General features: G+C 49.8%; 1 protein-coding gene across 2 annotated transcripts in view; it reads right to left on the minus strand.

Moving 5' to 3' along the window:
• The window catches only part of Elk3 (ETS transcription factor ELK3), a 61,011-nt gene that overhangs the window by 12,719 nt on the left and 32,960 nt on the right, over positions 1 to 15,332 (minus strand). Inside the window, exons 3-4 of one of the 2 annotated variants that reach the window (XR_003837791.1) lie at positions 3,002 to 3,345; positions 2,545 to 2,675 (exon numbers count right to left, since the gene is read on the minus strand). Coding sequence is in view for 1 of the 2 variants with exons in the window: in XM_021174068.2 (XP_021029727.1) it covers positions 2,545 to 3,345 (801 nt within the window). In the remaining variant the exon portion in view is untranslated. Of the gene's footprint in view, positions 1 to 2,544; positions 3,346 to 15,332 lie in introns of both variants that reach the window. The other variant, XM_021174068.2, reaches the window with a different exon arrangement.

The following is a 15,332-nucleotide window of genomic DNA, read 5'->3' on the forward strand; positions in this document are numbered from 1 at the left end:
GCGGCTCTGACACTGTGAGAGAGGCACATTTGTTCTGGCTTTCTGCACATCGAATTGAAGACAGAATGTTCAAATCTGAATGTAGACCCCATGACACATGTGGGAAAAGGACAGTGATCATGTGACATGTCTTGTCAAGGCGCCTCATTTACAGGGGACTTGGTTAGTAGAGCACACCCCTCTCTCTCTCTCTCTCTCTCTCTCTCTCTCTCTCTCTCTCTCTGAAGTGAGCACTCCCTTAGGATGCTCATTCTGTTTCTGAGCCCTGCCCCCCAGAAGGGAACACTAAGGGTGAGTGGGAGAGCTAAGAGTGGATGGGTCAGCTTCTGGGGGGATGCCCTGGGGCGGGGGGGGGGGAATTTACTACTGATCTAAATCTTATACTGACTTCAAGCATAGCCTAGTCCTGTAGAACAGGAAGCTTGGTGTGATTAACCCCTTAGTGGCCTGTCTGGTCAGAGTTAAACCACTGATGGCTGAAAGGAGGCTAAGTTTACCAGATCTTTGCCCTTCTCCCCCTCTCAGTTGACTACCCACAGCCCATAGGAGGAGCAGAGCACCATTCCAGGTGCATGCAGTCTCTGGTGGCATTCAGCTCCTGACACTATGTCCCTAAGCAGCCTCTTTTACTAACTGTGACACCTCTTTCTAAGCTCACTCTCTCTGTGTGACTCTCTCTCTCTCTCTCTCTCTCTCTCTCTCTCTCTCTCTCTCTCTCTCTCTGAAAGCCTGGGCCCCATTGGATTTCCTAGTAGTCACTCAATGAAAGTTGTATCCTGTCAGCCTGACCCCCATGTGCCTGAGGGCACAGGCCCTCTGTCCCAGAAGCCCGGCTTCCTAAGCATTCTCTCTAGGTTTTAGGCCACTCTGGTAGGTTCTGTCTCAGGATTAACTCTCTGTCCACATGTTAGGATCCCTCTCTCAGGTCAAGGTCCCCCTCTACTCCTATCCCCTGCCCTGCCATCCCAGGCCCCCACTGAGTTCACGGTATCTAGGACCGAAGCCATGGTAGCAATTTTCCTTGAAATAGACAGGGTTGGTGTCAGCCCCACTCTGCTCAGAGAAGGGGATGCAGGCTCACAGAGAACAGACTCAGAAACTGGGGATGACCTTGGCCTGACTTTAGACCACTCTCAGCCTTACAGTCTTAAACACTAAGGCCCGGACTCCCTGCCTGGCAGCTCTTACTCTTCTCACTTGCCTGAGCTGCTACTTGAGAGGCAGGTTTCTCGCCTGTTGCCTGGCAGCCCTGCTTTGTTAGAGAATGCTAATTTGGGAGTGTGCATGTGCCCATTCCAACCTATTACCGGAGTCCTGGGCCTTTCCTCAGAAATGAGCACTGTTCCTCAAGTCACTTCACAAAAATAAGCTGCCAGGTGACCCCTGGAAAGCCTGGCAGAGAAAGCAAAGTAGCAAAGAATTGCTGGCCACTGGTCTGCACACCCCACGGACTGTTGTCAGGGTAAGAGCCGCCGGGTCTTCTCCCTGAGGGATGGCAGAGACTTTAGCTTCAGAATGGATGGATGCTGGATGCAAAGTGGTTCCAAACTCGTCCTTCCGACTTACAGCTTTGGATCCAGGTCAAGGCACTTCACCTCTGAACCCCAGGCAGTTGTAATGGCAACAGTATCTACACAGAGGCTGGGGGGAGGGAGGCTGCTATGACACAGGTGGCAAGGTGGGTGATGTAGAGCTGGTGTTTGGCACATGGGAAGAATCTGGTGGCTACTGTTGGAGTTGACAGGGACAGCTATGACAAGGACAGAGGCAGAGCTGGAAATTCCAGGCCACCTGCAGCATAATCTGGCATGGAGCCTCAAAGCTCCAGGATAATGGCGCCTGCCAGTTGGAGCTGGCTGGGTAGGGTAGCATGCCCACCATCCTAATGTATTGTTACTATACAGCATCACCCAGAAAGCAGATACCCACTTTCCCTAGCCCAACGCTGCCACCTTCTACCACTAGCTTGCTTCTGCTTTGATCTGGGACCACCCAACCTGTCTGCCCGGCAGCTGAACCAGACACCACTGTGACACTTCTGAAGGGAAAAAGGCCACCTTTCCCAGGGGCTCCCAGCAGCTAAGACTTACACACCCCATGAATTTTCCCTTCTCTCCCCATGGGACCTGAGCTTCCCCACAGCAGCCCTGCTTTTGGTGGGGACTTTCCTTCTGCATGTCACCCTTGTATTTCTTGTTAAAGGTCACCATGACCCACACAGCTTTATACTGACTTTAATCTGTGAACATGATTTTTCTTATCAGGAAGCACATGGCTTATGAGTGCCTCCAAAAATAATATGCCTTAAAAACTTCCTAAGGCCTAAATGCCCCCCCCCAAATGCCATGCCCCTAGAGGTCTCCCCACCTGGTTACTCTGGTCCTAAGAAGCAAATATCCCTCTGTTACCAGGATACCAAGCCTTTCCGCATGTGTGCCTCTCAGCACATACAGTGATGTTGCGACACTGGCCAAGGGATCTCTCCCAAGGAGAACAGGGGTGGTTCTCCCTGAATCCAGCTAGGATCACGGGAATAGTGCTTACCTGTGCAGTGAAGAAGGCTGGAGTGAGGGATCCTGAGGGGAGGGCTGGGCTGTTGAGGGCGATGGAGCCGATGTCGGTGCCGGAGAGCAACAGTTGGGGTGCAGAGATTTCCAAGCCTTTGGGTTTTTTGCCTTTTGGGGGAAGAGATGGAGACTTGGTTTTGGAGCCCGATGACAGATTTAGGGGCTCCAGAGAATCGGAGTCATGGCAGGCTGCCTCCAGGAAGAGGCTTCTGTGTTCAGAAGGGAGGGGAGAGTCAGGGGACAGGGATGGGGACCGAGATGAAGAGGGTGACGCAGACGAAACGCTGGCAGCATTTGGCAACATTAAAGAGGAGATCTTGGCTGAGACAGACGAGGCCAGGAAAGCGGATGCCGCCGCCGCAGCGGTCTCGGATGTGGAAGGCAGGGACACCACAGGCCTGGTGATGTGCTTGTCGTTTTTATTGGTCACAAACCTGATCACAGTCCTGACTTCTTCCACAGGGGGGCTGTCATCACAGGGCTCCTCCAGCTTCTCCGTCTTGATGGCCTTGAAGGCCTCTGGACTGTTCTGCAGGGAGTTGATGGTGAAGGACGAGTAGAGGCCCGAGTGGAGGTACTCGTTGCGGCTGGCACTTTTGAGGGAGGACAAGCCGTGCCTGTGGACCTCTCGGCCTTCCGGGGACATCTTACAGTCACCGTCCTGCAGCAGGAGGCTCTCCCGGCTTATCTCTACCGCATGAGGATCCATTTTCAGGATATCTGGGAAAGAGACGAACTTGTACACAAACTTCTGCCCGATCACTTTCTTGATGATGTTCTGTGAATGCAAAAAACAAAAAACAACAACAAAAAAACATTTAGAAGGGGTGAGCCAGAGACATGGAAGGAGGGGGCCCCTGGAACCACAAATGTTAGCAGCCGAAGTGCCACCATATTCCTGACGCCCACAGGGTGCCTACGAGGAGTGATGTCAGAGACTGAAGGCTCACTGTTACACTCTGGTCCTGTTGACCAGGAGGAGGGGTGAGGTCTCCAGCCTGTGGTGCCTTTCTCATCTATTGTCTGTGACGATTTTGTAATAGCAAAAGCTACCACTGAGCTAGCACTTACTGCACAGCTGGGATGATTCAGACCGTAGCACATGTCATTTGCACAGTAATCCTACAAGCAGGCTTTGTCGTTCTTGTTGTGCAATTAGAAGAGAGAGCTGGGGAGAGCGCCTAGCGAATAGATCCATGCATGAGGCCCTCGAACTTCGGATCATCAGCACCCATGTAAAAGGGGGGAGGGGGATGGATGTCTTGGACAAGCTAGATATCTAGGATGGCTAGCTAGACCATCCTGAATCCATGAGCTCTGGGTTCAGCAAGGGTTCCTGTCTCAGCAAGTAAAGTGGAGAGTGAGTGAGGAAGACACCTGATGCCAGTCTTGTGGCTACACACACATGGCCAAGTGTGTACCCACGTACCATACCACGTATGCCCACACATGCGTGCACGCCACATAACACATGCAAAAAAAAAAAAAAACAAAAAAAAAAAACAAAAATTCTAAGAAGTAGGAGATAAACTTTGAGTACTGCAGTGACTCACATGGCCAAGGTTAAGCAAGAAGGGCCAAGGGAGACTTACTTCATGCTAACACGGTACTGTCTTACCCGCCTCTGGGAACCAAGAGACTACAGTGAAATACTGACAGCCAAGCACTCTGCTGGGGAACATTGGGGAAATGTAAGTTACCGCCACCCAGCAACGCAACGTTTGCTTCAGCCAGGCAGCCATTTCTGGCATGAAAGCCACTGGAGAAAGCGAAGTCGCCTGCTTGGGTATTTATGGCATTTGGTTCATATTCTTAGTTGCTGGTATCTTCTTCAGGCTCTTCAGTTAAGTCCTCATCCCTCCAGCAGCACGAGGATATAAACGGAACATGAAAATCGCTATGAAGGCAAGAGTTTTCTCAGCGCATGAGAGAGTGGGTCTCACGTGGCAGGCTATGCTGTTCTTAAGGGTAATCGAGCTGCGGGAGTAGTCCTTGTAGAGCCTAGTTCTAGGTCTGTCTGGCAAATGCTTGCTGCAGGTCTCACCCTATGGTTGACTCGGAGTCCTGGGTACTCTGGGGAGAAAAACATGCTTCCCTCTGGCTCAAAAAGCCAGCATTATTCTATGAGAAAGATCCCTGTAGGTTTCTCTACAAACTCTTCCTCCTAAAGTTTGTTAAAAAAAAAAAATCATTTGAGGGAGAAGCCCTTTATGGATTGAGTGCCCCACAAGTCCAGGAATCTGGTGTATAAATCCTTCAGCAGCCCCCGTGGAGGGAGGAGGGTAGCATCCTTCCACTGCCAAGGCAAGCGTGGAGCTGGAGCCACAGCCTCCAAGATCTACTGGCACTAAAGCCTTTCTACACGTCCACACAGTGGGGAGGAAAACACAGTAGTACCCCGATAAAGAGGTCTCTGTAATTCCTGACCTTCCTTGGGTACTCATGACTTGTTCTAACTCTGACCGTGTTAGGTTTTTGCCTGCTACCTTACTACATTTTCCCATCCTTTGCTACAACAGGAGAGAACCAGGTTGCCACGTTACTGAGATTTTCAAGAAGAAATTCTTGGGGCAGGATTTTATAAGAGGCATGTGAGGAAATCCCACCACAAACGCCCCAGAGAGAGACCTTGTCTAGCAAAGCACACAAGTGTGTCTGTGCCAAGGAACAGGGCAGATTGGTCCTGGTTGAGCAGTCCCATGGCTGTTGGGTGTGCTGGGGTTTCAGGCTGCAACTCACCCCACCAAATCCTGTGACTCTGGTCCCATGGTGACTCTAGCTTACGTCACCCCATGCTGGCAAATCTTCAGAGGGATGGGGAAGCCAAAAGGTTCCACCTGCTGCTGGGAGCAGAGTCTCTTACTGAAAGAGTACCAAGCCTGGGTAGAGGCCATGCCAGGAAACCCAGCTCCCCGCAGGAAAAGATCGGATCAGGGAATCCAGGGCCTGCATGACCCAAAGCCATTCCTGCCATAAAGGAGCATGCGCTGTGGAGCTTCCTCTGCTAAAACTTCTGGGTCTTTATATTTATATCCTATATATTACATTTGATCTTACTAATAGCTCATAATGCTTTCCTGTTTGGCAGAAAACCTTTTTTTTTTTTTTTTCTCAACCACTTGGAATACCCATCTAAGTTGAGTGAATTGGTTGAGCCCAAATAACTACACAGAAGGACCAGATAAGCTGTTGCTTCAACTGACCAGTCCCACAAACTAATTTTTTTTAAATGACTGGATCAGAGAGATGGTTACTAGATTTGTGGGTTAGCTAACAAGTAATTAGAGACTGTTATAAAAATGACAGTTTTATGACAAAAATCTTGTCTAACAAGATTGCTCAGTGGCTAATAGCTGGCTCTTTGGGAAGATCTAAGTTAGGTTGCTAGCACCCGTGTTGGGTGGCTCACAACTGCCTGTAACTCCAATTCCAGAGGATCTGATGCCCTCTTCTGACTTCCTTGGACACCCACACATGGAACACAGACTCAAACAGGCATACAGACATAAATTTAAAAAAATATATTTGAAAAGCACTTTAAGTCCTTCCTCAAAAAAAACTGGTTGGGGTTTAAAAGCCAGTCGCAGATGGAGAGCAGCATGCTGGGTCCTGACTCACAGCTGACAAAGGACAGGAAACTGTGAGCCAGACTTAGAATGGAGTATTACGCAACCCCCAAAAAGCAGGCAGGGCAGAGACATGCTACAACAGGGATGGAGGAGTCATTGTGCTAAGTAATTTTAAAGACTATATATCAGATCGCCTATATGAACTGTGTGGAGTGGAAAATACCCATTATGGGCTGGTGTGCTGGCACCTGTAATCCTAGCACTCTGGAGGCTGAGGTAGAAGGATGGGTGGCTTGAGACCAGCCTGGGCTGCACAGTGAAACTGTCTCAGAAAGCTAAAAAGAAAAAGAAGCCTAGAAAGGGGTGGAAGGAAGGAAGGATGGGAGGAGGGAGAGGGGTAAGGGGGAGAAGAGGAGAGAGAAAAGGGAGGAAGGGGAGAGAAGGAGGGAGGAAGGAAGGAAAAAGAAGACAAAGGAAAGAGAAAGGGAAGAGACCATTTGATCAGAATGTAGATTACCGTTACTCAGGTTTAGCGGCCATGCCCAGGAGACACTTTGGCAGCAATGTTTTCTAAACTCTGCCTCTTAGTCTTTCCACCCCCTCTTCCACCACTTTTTTGAGACAGTGTCTTATTATCTAGCCAGTCTGGAACTCGCTATGTAGACCTGGAACTCAAGAGAGAGCAGCCTGTCTCTGCCTCTCGGGGGCTAGAATTAAAGACATGTGCCACCCCACCCAGCACCCCATGGCATATTTAAGCTAAAACCTTCCACATAGATGCTATCTACATAGATACTCCTAAAATGTCACAGCTCCTCTGAGAGCTTCTAGAACTTCATATGTGTCGACCTGTGTGTCAGTACATGCCCACCATGTATGTGTGGAACATGCTTTCCTGGGCTGGCACTTCAGTGTTGACCTCAGGTGCCATGTCTGGCTTTCATGTGCACAGACTGACTTCTTAGCCAACTCTCATTTTCTCGGTGAGTTTCTCATCCTTTTTCCTGGTCCAGCTCTCTAACACACCATCTTCCAAGGGCTCCCTGGAATTTGCAGCCTTTTTGCCTTCTGACCTTGGCCACGGCCGTGCCCTGAGCTCAGCCCTGAGAGATGTATGTCAGCCCGGAGGGAAAGACATACAGAAGCTTCCTGCAACAGCTGGGGCTTTTCTCAGCCTTGTACTGAGAGCACAGCTGGGAAAGGCGACAATATCAGAGGACCTTTCCCAGAAATATCAACTTGATACTCTTGCAAGGCTGTGCTGGGGTTAAGTCCTCATCTGAAAAACGGGACTGGCCAACCCGCCTGAAGCTTGTAACCAGATACCCAATAAATCCACACATGAAAAGCCAGTATCATTTCTCAGCTTTAACATTATCGTCCTGATTTTCTATCCCCATTTAGCCAGCATTAATCCATTATCACTACCTGCTCTTGGCCTGGCTGGCAGTTTAATAGACAATATGAACCTCCTAGATGACTGTACATATTCTAGTGTTTTGGGGTTTTTTTTTCCACTTTTCTGAATTAAATGGCCCATGGCTCAGCAGGCAGATTACATCTGGTTTATATATCTCAACCAAGCAGAGGAAACATGATGTTTGATTTAGTTGGACCCAGATAAGAAAGAGATGTGAGGTTTATGGTATAGAACACTGAACATAGCCAGCATTTGACATTCACCATGAAGAAAACCTCACACGACCCAATTATTAAATCTTCAGGGCTGGGGGCAAGGGACAAAAGCAGTGGCCCTCAGGGATCCATTGCTAAACTGAGGACTCTCAGGATTCATAAAGATGGGGATCGCAGCCTGTAGCAGAGACACTGCACCTCAGGTCCCGTGCAGAGTTACAGATGAGAACCAGACACCCAGACAATGCCAGCTGCTGCATGAAGCCTCTTGAAGGAGGGAACATGCTGCCAGACAAGGAGACAAAGCCTGGCTTCTTGGTGGTGGCTGTGGCTCCTGAGGGGCTCACTGGAGGCTGCTGGCCCTAGGGCCTGTCACCGAGGCCCCTGGCACAGGGAACCAGAGCTTGAGTGCTGGCAGTCACAGGATGATGGGTTTCCATGGAGCATCTTCTCACAGCAAACGCTACGTAGGAACACAGCCACCTTACAAGGGACACACCACCCAGCTGCTGCAAAGATGGAGCTGTCAGGAGTCACCGTGTAGACAAGGAGGTTTGATCCAATCCTCCGCCATAGAGAGGTGAATTAAATATTAGGGCAGCCATAGAATGGGTGTCCTGTCATTATTTCATAGAACAGTAATGTTCTGATTTGCTTATGTCTTTACATATACCTTAGGTGAAAAATTATAGTACCCATGGGATGGCCCCATCATCTCAATGGAATAATGTTAATTTTTGCATATATGTATATATGTTTTTGCATAAACATACATAAGTATACATATACATAATATATAGATATATAAATTCATGCTTAAAAGAAAGAAGTTAATCAAGATGGATAATGAAATGTAAGAGTGATTATAGCGTTTTCTTTAATCTGCATTTTCTAAGCCGTACGTATTTACAACGTGTTACCTGTCCATTCGGAACTGAAATCAAGTCACGTGTCTTCTGGGTCACGTGTCTTCTGGTACCTGTACCTGAAGTCTAAACTGGACTGTAGCCACAGCTAGTCCTGAAACATTTCTGCTCAATGACCACACCCGCTTCCAGAAGGCAACTGCCCTGGGTCCACAGGCTGTTACTAATGTAACAGAACCCAGGGCTTTTGCATTCCATTCTCTGCCTGGGGCTGGCTGTGTGGTCTAGGAACTGGGTGGGTCCCTGCTAAGGAAGTAAGGTCCTTACTGAAGAAAGACTCCTTCTGTCTCCCTTCCAGGAGGCTTACTTCCTCTAACCACAAACATCCCTGCCCATTTTGCCTATCCCTGGGGCAGGGAGGCACTTGCTTTGATGGGACACCCTGGCATGAAGCACTGGGACACTATAATCCCAAACTTGACTAGCCATCAACAACCAACCTGTAAATGCTATACCACCTAAGAAGAATGACACAAAAAGATCATGAACTACACATGGCTTGGTGTGGCTTTGTGACCAGCACAGATGGACCAGCATTACATGAAATAACATTGATATGGCAGACCTGAGTTCAAGTCCCAGCCTTTCTACTTAGCATAGCCTCAGTTTGCCACCTCTAAAATAGAAAGAAAAATAGCTCATGAGATAAGTTTCCTCTTAGAGGCTCATATGCATCTGTACTTTGCTCACAGAGTCCTTGAAGCAAGAGTAGACACAGCTGGATTCTGCGTGGCCATCATTATAACACACTGATCTATTATTCTGCTGTGGGGCAATCAGAATTCCTTAGCTGGCACCTCACACTAAAACCTTTGAGGAAGCCTCACACCACTCAAACGCCCATTTTACAGATGAGGGACCCAAAGCTTTGAGCTGAGTTCCCACAGTCTAGCAGCAGGGGTGGCGTGTCTCCAAGTCACTGGCTTCCCAGCCAACACCCTACAGAAGTTCACCATCTGAGGTCACATCCAGACTGGAGGCTGACTCATTCTCCTGACACAGATCCCAAAGGGTCCCCTCTCCAAAGTTAGAATATGACACCCACAGGATGCATGCTCACCCTGTCCGTTAGCCAGCAAACTACCCACAAACCCCAAGAGAAACTTTCCTATGGAAGTGTCCAGGCTCTGTAAAAACCAGAGCCAGAGTGAGTCCAGTAAGCCCCCAAGTGTTACTGTGTGTGAGCAGTGTAGGCCCTGCCTCATCTCTGCCTGGGGCTTGTGGGCTGTCGGGGGCTCTAACAGGGATAGAGTCAGCCCTAAATGGTTCAGGCAAGGTCGTTCGAGTCACCTTTGCCCCTAAGGAGGGAGCACTTCTGAAAGGCTCCTTGACCCCACCCACCTGAGCTACTTTTAACAAGACAGCCTTCTCTACTCCCACAGTGTGGTTGAATGGTATTCGCCCCAAGAACTCATGCCCCCTCAGAAACTCAGAATGCGACCTTATATGGAAATGAGATCTCTGCAGATGAAATTGGCCAAGGGATGTTGTGAGTCAGGGTAAGTGCGAAGTACAACGACTAGTGTCCTAGAAGAGGACAAGAGGGCCACTCAAGAAAGAAAAAAAACACACATGTAAAGACAGAGGCAGAGAATGAGGCATACAGCTATGGAGCACCAAGGACTGCTGGGAGCTACCAGGGCTTGGGGGATGGGAGGTGGTGGTAATCTTCCTTGGAGCCATCCAGGGGCCCAGCAGACACCTCACTTTGGATTTTTGGCTTCCTGTGGGACACTAAAATTCTGTTACTTTGAGCTACCAAGTCTGGGGTTATCTGTTAGAGCAGCCTTGGTGAGGGGGGTGCTGCTTAAAGTTGCCCCTGCTCAGCAGTGGCTCTCAGGAAGGCCTAGCACGCCTTCAGTGCTGGATGTTGATCCTGGGCACCAAGCTAGGCAGAGCTGGAACACCCATTGTCGCAATCTTAAATTTGGAGCACGCCCACCCACACATGTGCACACACACACACACACACACACACATACCATCCCAAACTTCTAAGAATAACACACCCCAAGTTTGGCTCCTAAGAGCTGACCTGCCCCACCAGCTGCCAGCCTCGAAGTTTTCTCGTGGTTTGAGTTAAGATTTCTTTGTTTTCTGGCATTAGTCAACTGCAGTGTGAATCAGCTCACCAATTGCAGCCACTTGGCAGCGGTGGGGCTCCTCAGACTCGCCTGAGCCACCGTGCCACCCAGAGGGTGCTGCAAACGAGAAACTCCTCTTCTTGCTGGTATGGCAGGACACCCTTCCCTAGGAGACTCGAGCTGGATGCTGAGGGCATCTTTCTCCCCTGCTCTCTGCAGCTGCCGGCTTGCTGGGTTCAGCTCTAATTTTACCCTGGCTCCTTTAAACATTCCTCCAAGAGTGTTTGTCCTCAATAAATTGAAGCATAAGACTGTTCTGCCAGCATAAGCCTTTCCGGTTCTCCATTTTGAGTGGCCAGCTCTAATGATGCCAGTCATCACGGGGACATCAGGGCCCCAAGTGGACAGAAATACACTCCTACCCTGTCTTTGCTGTATGGATTTTTGACATTCCATATTGGAGACAGAGCCTTGGGCTCAGTCTCTGGCCCTGTCCTGTTTTTTTTTTTTTTTCCATTTGACACAAGCTAGAGTCATCTAGGACAAAGGGACCTTAATTGAGAAAACGCCTCCATCAGATTGCCTGTTGAAAATCTGGAGGGCATTCTCTTGATTAATGATTGATGTAGGAGGGCCCAGCCCACTGAGGGCGGTGCCACCCATGGGCAGGAAGTCCTGAGTGGTATAGAAAAGCAGGCTGAGCAAGTCCCGGGAAGCAAGCCAGTAGGCAGAGCTTACTGCATGGCCTCTGCATCAGCTCCTGCAGCCTGGTTACTACCCAGCCTTCCCTTCATGACAGAAATAAACCCTTTTCTCCTCAAGTTGCTTCCGGTCATGGTGCTTTATTACAGCCATTGAAGGCACACTAAGACAAGCACTGAGCAATAATAATAATAAGAAATAAGAAAAATATGAAGAATAAAAGTGCTCTCTCTCTCTCTCCTTTTGGGATCCTTGCTTATTAGAAGTGCAGCCAGTGGGGCAAGGTGGTTTCTTCGGGCCTTTGCAGTGCTGGCTTTTCACAGTGACAGATTGCCTCCTGTGCTAAGGAGGATGCCTGCTAGCTCCTCATACATACATTCTACAGTGCTACAGTTACAGGAAGCTACCACAGCAGGCACTGCAGAGACTAACTATAGTGGTGTTAAGAAAAAAAAATATGGGGGAGGGTGGAAGTGGGCAGTAAAGTAGATGCAGTCACGGGAGACAGAGACAGGAACCGGCACGGAACAGGGAAGGCAGATACCAAGCAGTGACTGGCAAGATACAGCCAGAGTTCAGCAGCAGATGTGGCCTGAAGCCGGGAGGCAAGGTAGGCAGGGCTAATGAGGAAGCTAAAACGTAGGATGTTCAGAACCAGTAGAGGGAGGCCAGATGATAAGGAGAGTATGGGGTTTCCCCAGGGCCACTGGGGGGGTTACGATGGTATAAAAACATACAGGAGGGGCACACCCGCCTGTCTCATACCTTCCTGTCTCCTGTGTCTCTTTTCTGACTCTGTGTCTGTCTCTGTCTGTCTCTGTCTCTCTGTCTCTGTGTCTGTCTGTCTGTCTCTCTGTCTGTCTATCTGCCTCCCTCCCTCCCTCCCTCCCTCCTTTCTCTCTCAACAGGGTTTCAAACTCACTATATACATGAGACTGGCTTCAAACTCTGTCTGCTTCATCTCTCCAGCCCTCAGCTTGTCTCCCTTCAGGAAGTGCACACGTTCTCTGGGGCAACCAACCAACAGAACATCTCCCATTCACAGCTAGCTCAGAGCACCTTACCTAACACTCGGGGCTCAGAACAATCTTTCCATTGACCACTTGAGCAGTCAATGTTGGGGCCTCTCCTTCTCTTGGCCTACATAAGAGATTGTGATTAGCCACAGGACACCGTATGAAGGATAAAGACTCCAACCTGGGCCTCCAGCAATCTGCACAAACTATGCAGCCAAGGTCCAAATTTCTAAGATGAATGCTTGACCCCAAGCAGCTGTTTGATCTTGGGTGTGCTATTTAATTCCCATGTGCCTGAGACTCAGTATCTCTGTCTCTAGAATGGGTCCATCCCTGGCCACAAGGCCAGATGCCTTAGGAGTTAACAAATGTTCGCTGCCTAGCCCTGAGTCACACACAGCATGCCCCATACACGTGAGCTTCCCTCCTGGCCTTACCATCTGGGGTAAGAGCTGTGCCTGTGAGGGGAGTGGGAAGAGGCCGCCCAGAGGAGCAGCTGGCGGCTGGTGGGAGGTGTGATGTGAATGTTGGCGTTTTTTTGTCAGTTTGTCTACACAATCCCTAAATTTTCCTGCAGCTAAGAGCCCAGAGCAGGAATGCGGGAGCCTGCCAAGGGGGACTCGGTGTGGGCAAGGGCAAGGGCCTGATGCAGCGACTTGGCAGGGCTGTGGGAGCCTCAGCAGCTGAGTACCATGCAGCAGCCCCATGTTAACTGTGCTCTCAAGACTGCCTCATCCTGTTTCTTAGCAACCACCCTATTTGGAGGAATGTGGAGGGCTTCAGGGACACCGGCTCAGAACCATGTGCAAGACAGGAAGCACCCCCAAATAACACCTCCAACCCCTTCGCACTCCCACAGCCTGCCACCTTATGCTGGTTGTCATCTCCTGGGACAAGGTGGACAGCTTAGAAGCCTTCTCCGGGAAGGAGACCAAACAGGTCTCCAGGTAGCTTCCAGGGCCAAGTTCGTGCAGGGAAGTCCTGTTTACACCCTTGGCCTCTGGACAAAAGCCCTGGTGCCATCTGTTGTCCTCTAACACTCTGAGCGGCTGACGTGGTACAAAGAGACACCCAGCAGAGGGCTCGGGCTCTGCATACACAGGCCTAGGGCCAGGCAGAAGCACTATGACAACAGCCCAGCTGGGCGTTCGAGGAAGTTCCAGGATAGGAACACCTGCTGGACTCATCCGGTCTCCACTCTGAAGATAGATCATTTTATCTTCTCAAACAATTATTGGGGGATATTAAAGGATCCCACCCGAGCCAAGGCTTTTCAGCCCAGACAGCTGACTTCAGATACACGTTATTAATACTAACATTTTCTCAGAGTGATTGCATACCCCATTTAAAACAAATTACCCAATTAAGCTAAGAAGGTGATGGGTTTGACTTCCTGGGATTTGGAGCAGGTGACTCTGTCTCAACTGCTCTCCCCTAATTTCCCTCCAATTAGGTAAAGATCCTGCGGTACCCCTGCGAGGATCAGCTGAGAGGTTGCTGTGGAGACGAAGGGAAGGACGTTCATCCCACTGCCAGTTTCATCTGCGGCTGAGAAGAGAGCTGGCAAAGTTTCCAGCCTCCTCCTGGGAAGAACGCTCGTTGCCAACAGCAGAGACAATAGGTCTGTTGGATGGAAAAGGGTAAGGGATTAAATAAGCTTCCGGGTCTCCGTCTGTAGCAGCCCAGGTCGAAGTCGTCAGCTTCCCATGAGCAGCTGCACCTGCAAGATTGCCAGGCAGTGACACTTTCCTTCCCTGTCCCCTGGGTTGCTGGAGGGGGAGGGGCGCTGCAGGCCCTGGTTCTGATGTCATGGTGTGGCCAGTCTGCTCAGTGTGGACCACGCTTTCTCAGTAACTGGCCAAAAGGATCAGAGTGGTGGCTTCAGAGCATGAAGCCACCAATGCCAAGAAGCACGGGGGGATGTGCGGTTTTTATCATCCAAACATTCAAATCTAACCATGGCTCTTTCTTGCTTTCCATATTTTGCTGGCTCTCTCGAGAAAGTGCCAATTGCGAGACGAGATGCTGCCCCACACTTCTCTCCCAGTCTCAACCTCTTTCCCTAAATAAATATTCTGCACTTGGAAAGGTCAAACGCTCACACCTCCCATCTGCCCACACTGCTGTTCACCACTTGGCGTTCCTTCCTAACGGCTCCCAGCCTGGTACCAGCTGAACCTGAACTCAGGTTCAACCCAGGAGCTCGATCAACAAGTATCTTGACGCCCAGAAATCTCTCTGTCTCTACCCACCTTCCTCCCTCCTCTGGAAGGCCAGGCACCCCATCACTGCTAGCACTTTCTTTAATTTGGAGCATGGGAATGATTTACGTGTCTGTCCCCAGGCCCAAAGTTGCCAAACCATGCAAGGAGTGGGAGAGACATTTTCAAAGAAACGGCTGAGGGACTTGAGGGCATGGGGACAGAGATGACAGAAAAGGATCTTGTCCGTGCCAAGCTATGAACACCCAAGAGCTGTTAAGTCGTGAGTGAGTGGAGCTGGAGAGGTGGCTCGGTGCTTAAGAGTACTGACTGAGTTTTTCTAAAGGAATGGGGTCAATTCCCAGCACCTACATGGCAGTCCAAAATCATCTGTAACTCCAGTCCCAGGGACTGATGCCCTCTTCTGGGTCCAGGTATGTGCGTGGTATACAGACATACATGCATGTCAAACATCCATGGGGGGGAGGGGGACAGCTATGTTGACTGTTCACCAGTCTCTTCCTCCTTCCTTGATTTCAAAACCAAGCATACCCAGTATCGTAAAGGAGTAAAGATTCAGCTTAACAAAATCTCCGAAAGATATCCTTCGGATTACATCAAGTCTACCTTTC

The sequence above is a fragment of the Mus caroli genome, chromosome 10, assembly GCF_900094665.2.
Source record: "Mus caroli chromosome 10, CAROLI_EIJ_v1.1, whole genome shotgun sequence".
In the NCBI taxonomy this organism is placed as follows: Eukaryota; Metazoa; Chordata; class Mammalia; order Rodentia; family Muridae; genus Mus; species Mus caroli.